The sequence below is a fragment of the Heptranchias perlo genome, chromosome 7 (assembly GCF_035084215.1).
Source record: "Heptranchias perlo isolate sHepPer1 chromosome 7, sHepPer1.hap1, whole genome shotgun sequence".
Classification (NCBI taxonomy): domain Eukaryota; kingdom Metazoa; phylum Chordata; class Chondrichthyes; order Hexanchiformes; family Hexanchidae; genus Heptranchias; species Heptranchias perlo.
The window spans coordinates 37,988,486-38,000,535 of NC_090331.1; the positions used below are offsets into that span (position 1 = coordinate 37,988,486).

The 12,050-nt window shown below is 39.7% G+C and overlaps 1 protein-coding gene across 3 annotated transcripts in view; it reads right to left on the reverse strand.

Moving 5' to 3' along the window:
* Window positions 1-3,664: 3,664 nt before the first annotated feature.
* cers6 (ceramide synthase 6) overlaps window positions 3,665-12,050 on the reverse strand; it is a 242,872-nt gene continuing 234,486 nt past the window's right edge. For 2 of the 3 annotated variants that reach the window (XM_067987341.1, XM_067987339.1), the window contains 3 exons: window positions 9,757-9,913; window positions 5,568-5,591; window positions 3,665-4,539 (listed from right to left, as the gene is read on the reverse strand). In XM_067987341.1, coding sequence (XP_067843442.1) covers window positions 4,396-4,539; window positions 5,568-5,591; window positions 9,757-9,913 — 325 coding nt within the window. In that variant the 3' untranslated portion in view covers window positions 3,665-4,395. The remainder of the gene's footprint in view (window positions 4,540-5,567; window positions 5,592-9,756; window positions 9,914-12,050) is intronic. The other variant, XM_067987340.1, reaches the window with a different exon arrangement.

Consider the following 12,050-nt stretch of genomic DNA (forward strand, 5'->3'; position numbering starts at 1 on the left):
TAAAGACAACAGCTCCAACAATGCAACACTTCCTCACTATTGCACTGAAATATCAGCCTAAATTATATCCTTAAGTTCTGGAGTGAAGCTTAAACCTACAACCTTCATGACCCAGAGATGAGAGTGCTTCCACTGAGGTAGTCCAGACTGAAACATGAATGCTTATTTTTGCCTATAAACAGCTGGCTGAAATGGATATTTGTAACTGCCTGTGTGCACTGTGAAACAAAGAGATACTAGTATCTGCTTGTGTAGACCTGCCTGATACTCTGGAGTTGTGTTTGTACTACAACCTTAGCAGAAACCACCATGTCTGACTTTAGAAGTGTGAGATCCTCTGGATCTGCAGAGATTATGGGGTGGAAATTGGATAGCACTAGCCTGCTGGCATGAACGAGGCACAGGGGATGATTCCTGCGTCGGAACAGGCTCGAGGCCCAATTGAAATTAGACCGGTGAGCTGTGGACGCCCGCTGTGCGTTCCTAGGCAGCTTGCTGGCGAAGTGAACATCAATTTTGGGTGTTGCAAATCAGACAGTGGCCATCAGGTAGGTCCTGGGAGGGGGTGGGAGGCGATCAGGAGGGGTGGGGAAGCAATTGGGATGGGAGGGGAAGGTGAGAGGGGAGAGATACAAAAGGATCCAGAGGGGCAATTTTTTCACTCAAAGGGTGGTGAGTGTCTGGAACGAGCTGCCAGAGGCAGTAGTAGAGGCGGGTACAATTTTGTCTTTTAAAAAGCATTTGGACAGTTACATGGGGAAGATGGGTATCGAGGGATATGGGCCAAGTGCAGGCAATTGGGACTAGCTTAGTGGTATAAACTGGGCGACATGGACATGTTGGGCCGAAGGGCCTGTTACCATGTTGTAACTTCTATGATTCTATGATTCGGGAGAGGCGGGCAGGCAATCAGGACTGCTGTGGAGCCGGAAGGAGCAGGAATGTTCCTTCTGCTCCCCAGGAAGGGTTTTTAAAAAAAAATAGATTGAATAACTTACTGTTCATTGGCAGCTGCAGGGCCATTGAAGAATCCCGAAGCCTGCCCCGTTCATCGCTGATTAATTTTCAAAAGGGGTCGTTTACCAAGTGTTAAACCCCTAACTTATATATTCCGGGGGCCTAACACCTTTTTCAGGTGTCTGCCCAGGACGCCTAAAAAATTGGCCACACGAATTTAGCAATGGGATCAACGCCTGCGCAGGCCATCCCACTGCTAAATTGGCATGCTTTTCGCCCGTTTTACGCCCGAAGAACGGGTGCAACACGTATCACTTTCTATCCTTATAACTCTACTGTGGTGTCAAACAGGGTTTAATTGGGTGCTCAGGTGTCCATTCGATTCCCCTTAAGACTGCCAACCCTCCAGGATTGTCCTGGAATCTCCAGGAATTGAAGATTAATTTCCAGGACGCTGCAAGCAACCCAAGAGAAAAATAATAGCGGCATCTAACAAAATTGCATTTTTTTCATTCTCTTTGAACATTTTCATTTATTGGTTATAAAAATATTGGCGATGGGGAAGAAAGGCTTTTTCACTAACGGTCAAGAGATTCTGTTCCTTTTCCAATTCACGTGGGATGGCAGTGTACGTGGAGGATGGACCAATGGCAGAAGAATGGTGGTTCGCAGCGTGAGGTCATGTGATGAAACCTCCAAGAATACACCCAACCAGAGTTGGCAACCCTAATTCCCATGGCAATTTTAAACCTACTTGTAGTTAATTTAAATATTTGCAGCTTGTAGATGCTGGCATCTTCCCTCTCTAAACATTTACGTTTTAACTGCTGGGAGAGAGGCTCTGTGTATGTGCACAGTTCTACACTGGGCAACAGTTTGAGCTTCACAATATTAATGGGATACTGCCTGGCCGGAATCAATACAGTATAAATGCATAATGAGATACTCGTAAGTGCCTGTGTCTACTTGACTGAGGCACTGAGATATTTGTATCTGCCTGTGTATACTTACCTGATTGGTATTGCCTCAGGACCATGTGTATAAATTACATAGGCAGCTTAGAAAACTGGTGAATCCAGGCTTCTGAGTCTTTCCCTTTTTTGCATTACTGTATTAACTGTACTTTTATTCCAATACCTAGAACATTTGCAAAATGTAATAAAAGCAAACTAAATCTTAGAAGGATTACTAGATGTTTTAATATCAGAACTGAAGCTGTGTTACAAGTACAGAAATGGTTACTTTCTGTGTATGCACATTATTGATAATATGTAATTATTACACAGGGACCATCTGGAGCTTTTCAGTCAGCCTTTCTTGATATGTTCTTTATTTTATTCATTATCGCTAATAAATGTAAGTTTGCTTCTGAAATGAATTACTGGATAGTCACTATACTGACAATTCTGACTTGCATCTGGCATTGTGCTATATGATCTATACAAATCCCATTATGCTGCACTGCTTCTTTTGCTGCTGTTATTAAAATTCATATTACATTCTGTAGTCTTAACGTGCTAAAAGAAATGATTACATTCTATTACGCTGTCAGATTGCACTGGTTCATGGACGATTTTATGTTTGTGATTATGCAAATGAATTTTAGTAGAAATTTGAACTGTAACCTACCCAATGCAATTTCAAGTGCATTGGGCGCAATTCCATTCTGGGCGCAATTTCCCGACTGCGCCCAAAATGGAAACTCTACTCCAGGATGTGGGTAAGCGATGCTGTGGAGAGATTTGGGCAGAAGTGAGAAAAAAAACATGTGCTGCAACCTTAGCTGTCAGTGTCCCAGGATTGTCTGAAGACGGGAGTGTACAAAGTGCTTTTAAACAGTCACACCATTATGGCACTTAATTTTCCTGGGGGTTCAGCTGCTTACACTTGTATTACACATGAATTATCCCAGAACTAACACTTGCTTATATGCAAATGAAAACTGGAAACTTCTGTGCTATTACCCCTGCTGGCGAATGGCATTATTTTCTCACACTATAATGATGCTAGGGAAGTTGAGGAAATTTGGAGCCTATGTCATTGTAAACTCAGAGTCCTTGTGTAATTTTTCCAAAGCCTCTATGATGTCCTTATTTAAATAATGAAACCGATGATATAGGCGATGTATTCAGACAAAAGCTGGGCCTTCAATTACATCATTGCAGAATCTTAGGTATGAAAATATATTATAGGTACTCAAAAAGGGTCTGTTCAGGTTCTGAAACAAGGCTTGGATGATAGGTCAATGCTGGGTGGATGAAATATTATTTTTTCATTCCTATATTCTTTTAGTTTTACATTCATAAATTAATTGGCTAAAATTATTATGATGTTTTGACCTGTGGAATAAGAAACAGCTAAGAAGTAGTCACAATAATCAAATGGAGATAGCAATCAAAAGAAGATAAGGGTTAACAATGTAATGAAACAAATTGCTTCACCAAGTTGTTGTAGTTTCCTTTCAGTATAATGACCAATAATATTGTTTTGTGTTCAATTTCACTAAGATTGAGCAAATTTGTGTTTCACTTTCTAATGCAAAATATTTTAGCCTGCAAGTGAATATTTCATTGCCTATTCCAATCTCGCATTATAATAGTTTAATGCAAAATTGGTGACTGAATTATTTTCCCATAATAAACACCCAACAGTTCTATTTATGTTTTCACCCTAGCAAAAAAAAAGTGACATTTTGCATTGATGTTGCACAGAAAGAAGGTTTTTATTTATCAGGAATCAGTGTCAGAAATTCAAAGGTGATTGGATTGTTCCACAGAAACATTTTCAAAGCAATCTTGTTATATAGTTTAGCACTTTGCCTTAGGCAGTCATTTTCTTTACTTTCAATGGGGACAAAATGGCCTCTGTGTAAATATCATAGTAATTTTGAAAGGAAATAATTAGAAACACAAAAAAACCACAAAACATATCACTACCACTAGCTAAACCATAATACTCGAGAGCTAGATGTGGCCTACTGTCTGTGACAAGTCACACATTACAGCAGGTGGAGCTATGAACAGCATAATTAATCTAAAACGGCCTTTACTCTTCCCAAAGAATAAGTAGTAGAGTAAAACACTGAGAATTTCCCCTTTTCCACAAATCTCAAACATATAAAAATAAATAATGTAATATACAAAGACAATACATATGAAAATACTGTTCCCATTGAGTTGGACTACATATACACACATAGCATGCCTACATGTACATAATGTTTATTGTCATTCGTTCTCATACAGAAAATGGCAGTGCACTATCAGAATGTTTTGATATTTCTAAACCTTCATCTGATACTGAGATACATGATAAAATGCATTCAATAACACATTTTGTGAAATACTTCCAGGATCAAATTGTCAGGTTGTCCATGTCTTACATACAATTAGATACTAACGGATTTGCAACACTATACAGTACTTCCCACTCAAATAGCTAATGTTCCTCTGAATAAACACCACCACTTAGGTAGCCATTTGTCCCATTGGTAGTGCTGTTATGTCCACTTTTTGCAGCAGAAGGTGTTGAATCCTCCTCGTCAGAGCTGGATTCAATGTCACTTCGGTCATCCTTTGATACCTGACATTTAAATTGGGAAAATAAGTGAGCTATGAAGACAAACAGGATAATTTCTGTCACTGAAATAACCACACAGGAGACAAATGCAAACCAAAAGCACATTACTAAATCCAGGAAGCCTAAATTAACATGACAGCTGAGATGAAAGGATTAGATCAAAAGTTGTATGGAATTGTTTAGTATGAAGATAACATGGATTCACAGAGAATAGAAATAAGAGATAAAAGGCTATAATTTAATTGGGAAAAGATAAATAAGAGATTACAAGGTTGGAATCTCATAAGAAACTGTCGTCTGGAAATTAAATGCTTAATGCAATCGTATCAAATTTCTCTTTCTGCTATTTTGACAGATCACTAGATAATTACAAGTGAGGGGGCATCCTTCAATCCTCCCAATGTGCTTCCAATTGTTTATTAAATGATTCCAGGGTTTTCACCTCCACTATTCTATCTGGGAGTCTGTTCCTTGTGTCGATCACTCTGAGTGAAGGGTTTTCTGATATCTTGTTAATTTGGTTGTGGACCCTTCTTTTGCTGGCCAGTTCTGTATTTCAAGCATTTTCTGTTTTTTAAAACATATTTTGAGATCTCCAGCATTCACTGTTTCTATATCTCTTAAGTACCCAGTTCATTACAAAGGGCCAAACTGAAATATTCCAGTAATATTCCAGTAATTTGCACAAGGTTTGCTAAATATACCCTGAGGCTCCAAATATCTCTCCTGCAGTGGCACTGTTAGCAATTGAAGAAGCGATTAAAATCCAAACAGCAGCAAGCAGAGCTTTAATTGTGACATTGCTGTAAATGCAGGGTCACCTGAAACCTTTATACTGAAAACAATCCTTTGTCGACTTCTTATTCTCAATATGATTATGTTTAGCATGTAAAGAATGAATCACATTTAAAATGAAATGTGGCGTCAGAGGGGTCATTAAGAAAGATTAGTGCAAGAGTTATGGGAAAAGAGTGAAAGCATTATTCTAATGGTTAGGAAATACATTGCAGAGTTTAACCAGTGAAACTTACATGCAAAGGGTTCCACTTCCCAGCCTTTCAGGTTTGCACGAGGAAGAGAATAAATAGGCACAATGAGAAAAATAACGGTACCAAGTGACATCCTGCTGTCCCAACTATGTTCAATGTTAAGGAACTACAATAACAATACTGACTACTAATGTACAATCATTTTCCTGCTAGGTGTAGTGACCTCTCTTCAGCTCTTGCATACAATGGACAGGAACATAGGAACAGGACTAGGCCATTCAGCCCCTCGAGGCTGTTCCGCCATTCAGTTAGGTCATGGCTGATCTGTATCTTAACTCCATCTACCCGCCTTGGTTCCGTAACCTTTAATACCCTTGCTGGTCTCTTTGACATCTCCGCTCCCTTTGCCCCACCATTGACAGTTGTACCTTCAGTTGTCTAGGCCCCATACTCTGGAATTCTCTTCCTAAACTCCTCTGTCTCCACACCTCCCTTTCCTCCTTTAAGATCCTCCTTAAAACCCATCTCCCTGACCTCTTCCACCATACCCTTGTTTGTCTGATTACACCTCTGTGAAGTGCCTTGGAATGTTTTTCTATATTGAAGGCACTGTACAAATGTAAGTTGTTTTTCTCTTTGCTGTTGATGATCAGTTGGGCGGAACTGGGGCATTTTGCTAGTCAATTTTCCCCTAATTTTAGTCTGCAAATAATATGTAGAATGAATGCAAATATAAGTCTTTAACAACATAGTTTAGTTATGTGGGTCATAAGTGGAGCAAGTGTCAGTGGGGGAACATTTAGTAAACAGTGATCATAGTATCATAAGGTTTTGATTAGTTATGGAAAAGGACAAGGAGCAATCTAGAGTAAAAATACTTAAATGGAGGAGGGCCAATTTCAGTGGGTTGAGAACGGATCTGGTCCGGGTAAATTGGAATCAAAGATTGGCAGGCAAAACTGTAATTTAACAATGGGCAGCCTTTAAAGAGGAGGTGGTTCGGGTACAATCTAGATACATTCCCACAAAGGGGAAAGGTAGGGCAACCAAAGCCAGAGCTCCCTGAATGATGAAAAAGATAGAAAGTAAGATGAAGCAGAAAAAGGGGGTGTATGACAGATGTCAGGTTGATAATACAAGTGAGAACCAGGCTGAATATAGAAAGTACAGAGGAGAAGTGAAAAAGGAAATAAGAGGGGCAAAGAGAGAGTATGAGAATAGACTGGCGGCTAACATAAAAGGGAATCTAAAAGTCTTCTATAGGCATATAAATAGTAAACGGGCAATAAGAGGAGGGGTGGAGCCGATTAGGGACCCAAAAGGAGATCTACACATGGAGGCAAAAGGCATGGCTGAGGTACTAAATCAGTACTTTGCATCTGTCTTTACCAAGGATGAAGATGCTGCCAAAGTCACAGTAAAAGAGGACGTAGTTGAGATTCTAGATGGGCTAAAAATTGATAAGAGGAGGCACTAGAAAGGCTGGCTGTACTTAAAGTAGATAAGTCACCCGGTCTGGATGGGATGCATCCTTGGTTGCTGAGGAAAGTAAGGGTGGAAATTGCAGAGGTGCTGGCCATAATCTTCCAATCCTCCTTAGAGATGGGGGTGGTGCCAGAGGACTGGAGAATTGCAAATGTTACACCCTTGTTCAAAAAAGGGTGTAAGGACAAACCCAGCAACTACTGGCCAATCAGTTTAACCTCGGTGGTACGGAAGCTTTTAGAAACGATAATCCGAGACAAAATTAATAGTCACTTGGGCAAGTGTGGATTAATAAAGGAAAGCCAGCACGGATTTGTTAAAGGCAAATCGTGTTTAACTATCTTGATTGAGTTTTTTGATGAGGTAACAGAGAGGGTCGAGGAGGGCAAAGCAGTTGATGTTGCGTATATGTACTTTCAGAGGCGTTTGATAAAGTGTCACATAATAGGCTTGTCAGCAAAATTGAAGCCCTTGGAATAAAAGGGGCAGTGGCAGCATGGATACGAAATTGGCTAAGTGACAGGAAGCAGAAAATAATGGTGGACGGTTGTTTTTCGGACTAGAGAGTGGTATACAGTGGTGTTCCACGAGGGTCGGTACCAGGACCACTGCTTTTTTTGATATATATTAATGACTTGGACTTGGGTGTACAGGGCACAATTTCAAAATTTGCAAAAGACACAAAACTTGGAAGTGTAGTAAACAGTGATGAGGATAGTAATAGACTTCAAGAGGATATAGACAGACTGGTGAAATAGGCGGACACATGGCAGATGAAATTTAACACAGAGAAGTGAGGTGATACATTTTGGCAGGAAGAATGAGGAGATACAATAGAAACTAAATGGTACAATTCTAAAGTGGGTGCAGGAACAGAGAGACCTGGGGGTAAATGTGTACAAATCTTTGAAGGTGGCAGGACAGGTTGAGAAAGCAGTTAAAAAAGCATATGGGACCCTGTGCTTTATAAATAGAGGCATAGAGTACAAAAGCAAGGAAGTTATGTTGAACCTTTATAAAACACGAGTTCGGCCACAGCTGGAGTATTGTATCGAATTCTAGGCACTGCACTTTAGGAAGGATGTGAAGGCCTTAGAGAGGGTGCAGAAAAGATTTGCTAGAATGGTTCCAAGGATGAAGGACTTCAGTTACATGGATAGACTGGAGAAGCTGGGGTTGTTCTCCTTAGAGCAGAGAAGGTTAAGAGGAGATTTGATAGAAGTGTTCAAAGTCATGAAGGGATTAGATAAAGTAAATAAAGAGAAACTGTTCCCATTGGCGGAAGGGTTAAGAACCAGAGGACACAGATTTAAAGTGATTGGCAAAAGAACCGAAGGCGATATGAGGAAAAACTTCTTCATGCAGCAAGTAGTTATGATCTGGAATGTGCTGCCTGGAAGGGTGGTCGAAGTAGATTTAATCGTGGCTTTCAAAAAGGAATTGGATAAACATTTGAAGGGAAAAAATTTGCAGGGCTACGAGGAAAGAGCAGGGGGAATGGGACTAACTGGATTGCTCTTACAAAGAGCCGGCACGGGCTCGATGGGCCGAATGGCTTTCTGTGCTGTAACCATTCTATGATTCTTCGTGCAGCCGACAGTTTTGGAATGTGAAGGAGTTACATGTTACAATTAGTGCCACTAAAACTTTAATTACTTATCTGAGCAATCTCTAATTTTTATTAGTCTATTTACTGATTTGATCTCTCTCCAACATTGCCAAGACCTGAAATTAACAGCTGAGTTATCTCATCAAATATTTATTGCAGCTGTACTGTAAGCTACGGATTTATATTTAAAAAGACAAGCTACATCCTGCTGTTAAAAAAGTCAATTATGATGTTGGAAAATCAGAATGGTAAATATTTGAGCAATAAGATCCTAATTTAACACTCTTTATGGCACCTAATTCATTTCAAACAAAAAACATTACCAAAGCAAAAAGGGAGTGAAGAGGATTTGGGGAAAAGAGAAATGTTTTTGGGAAAACATGTTTTATTAAAGAACAGTAAATTCCACCCATGTGCTGACTTTGTAACATATTTGCACATGCATCACTTGTATTGAAATAAGAACATTTGAGAATAGAAGCACAGCATGGTGTGTAGGGAATTAAGCCCAGGAATTACTGTTAGTAAGATTGAAGGATGGATGCTTAACATGTTTGTGTGACATTCCTCTGTCCACTGCTTTAAACATAGGCTTTTAAATAGGTCAACACATTTGCTAAATTAGCGATTAGAGGAATGAACACGTTAAGCATTCAGCTGCTAATACTGACAAAAGTAATTTCTAGGCCTCATCTCCCTAAAGAAAATATTTTTTTTGAAATTTTTAATTCACAATGAACTGTAATTTTCCTTTCTTTCATGTGTGGAGTCATGGACCTTGAAGTACTGTACTATGGTGGTCCAGAGTTGCAGACCACAAAGAAAATAATTTCGTAGCACTTCTTTATCCGCTGCACTGCTGTGCAGTTATGCATTTGATTTCTGACTAAAAAACTTGAATTTCAATTGCTAAGTTGCTATTTGCAAGGGCTCCGATGCATTCCTATTCACTCAAACATCATGGTACCACAATATGAATTAGATTTTGTTCTACTATACAGACATTACTGCATAAGTTAGTTTTCAGATGAATGGAAGCAACTGACTTATAAAGGTGGCAAGTTTATTGAATACTTGGGAAAAAATATATTGCCACACATATCCAGGTCTCCTTAGCAGCTTCGAAGGAGAACTTACCTTTCCTTTAGCAATAGCTCTGCAAGTGATCCTTATGATGAGATACGACCAGAAGCTATGTAACAGCTGAAGCAGCAAGAGAAGTAAGTTGAAGACCCACCATGATGGATATGGGCCAACAATCTCCCAGCTTTCAAACAAGGTAGTATTTAATATCCTGAAACAAAACACAATTTGTCATTATAGAATATCTTTGTAAATTCAGTTGCAAATCCCTGAAACACAGGTTATAGCTATTTAAATATTTATTTAGGAAAAAAAATCTAATATATCATTGCCTTAAAGAACATATGATTGATAAGCTTACCACTTCACACAATACAGCCAACGCAGCAAGTCATTAATAGCAGCTTGTTTTATCTCCTCTCTCTCTGAGACAGTATCGATGTCTTTGTTCTACAGAATATATAGTTGCTTTTATCTTTTTACTTTGTTCCAATCCATTTTCCATTCACTAGACTTCAGCAGTTCCCTGAATTGCTTTTCTTAAAGCTTACAGCCAGTGAAAATGATTTACAAAATACAATTAACAAGTTTGTTAGTAAATTCGGTTCACTAATGTCAGGTTCTCCTTAGGTAGGAATTAATTACCTTAAAGGGAAGCTAATCTATCTAAAAAGACCATGGATGAGAGAAAATCAAAATCATTTCAAACTGCAGATGAGAGACAGTAACAAGAAATTATGTTCAATTTACTTGACACTGTTAATTTGAACTTACAGGAATATATAGGATGTGTAAACCTTCCCAGTGAAATATGCTAGGTGCTAAATACATTTATTTGCAGTTAATGGAATTACATTAGTTGCTCTGAAAATAAATGTTGCAATGCTCTGTGCTCCAATAGGTTTGTTACATTACCTATTGGATCATAGCCAAAGCATCTCCAACAATGGTCTCTCTTCCCGTCCCCGCACAATTACCTCCAGAGACTCCCTAGGATCTATCCTTGACCCCCACCTCTTCCTCATCCACATGCTGCCCCTTGGAGACATCATCCGAAGACATGAGGTCAGTTTGCACATGTAGGCTGATGACACCCATCTCTACCTCTCCGCTGCCTCTCTTGACCTCTCCATTGCCTCTGCATTGTCAAATTGATTGTCCAATGTTCAAAATTTCCTCAAGCTAAACACTCAAGAGATTGAAACCATCGTCTTCAGCCCCCGCAACAAACTTTGTACCCTTGCCACTGATTCCATCCTTCTCCAGCCACTGTCCCAGGTGAACCAGGCTGTTTGCCACCTCAGCATCCTGTTTGACCCCAAGCTGAGCTTTCAACCCCATATTCTCTCCAGCACAAAGACTGCCTACATCCACCTCTGTAACGTTGCCCATATCCTCCCTTACCTCAGCCCATGCTGAAACCCTCATCTCCATACTCTCTTGGCCGACCTCCCATCCTCTGTAAATTTCAGCTCATCCAAAGCTCTGCTGTCCATATTCTATCCTGCACCAGGTCCCACTCACTCATCACCCCTCACCTTGCTGACCTACACAGTTTCCGTCCCTGCAATGTCTCAAATTTAAAATTCTCATCTTTGCTTTTAAATCCCTTCATAATCTCATACCCCTTTATTTGTACCAACCCCCTTGAACTCTCCATTTGTCTGACGCTTGGCTCTGTGCCACCTCCCTTTGTCTCACCATTAGAATTCATGCCTTGAACTGCCTAGGCCCCATGGTCTGGAATTCCCTCCCTAAACCTCGGCACCTCTCCACTACCCTCTCATTCTTTAAGAACCTCCTTAAAATCCACCTCTTTGACCACACTTTTGGTCGCCTCTCCTAATATCTCCTTCTTTGTCTCGAAGTCCATTTTTGGCTGATTATGCCATTGTGAAGCACCTTGGGATGTTTTCATATATTAAATGTGCTGTATAAATGTAAGTTGTTGTTGTTATAGACTTACTTCTGCAGCGATTCTACAGAACTATTGCAGCTGATTTTTTTCTGTACACGGAATGTGATTTGCATTCTCCCCATCTTAAAATGCAGATTTTTAAAACAATTTTTAACATTCAGTTTTTAAAAACTGTATAATGATTAAATTAAACATTCTATTTATGTAATGGACATTTCAGTAACTAATGTGGAATGATTTTTATAGTTCATTGTGGTATATTGTATAATAATTCTGATGATTTCTAAGCAATCGGCATCCAGGGAATGCCAAGGAAGAGCTGAAGAGGATCCCGGCAGGTAAGTTTTAATTTATCTTTGTGGGGCCGAGAGGAGTAGAAGCGCTCCTCTGGGCTCTACAAAAACAACCTGGGCTGCTGCTGCACTGGGTT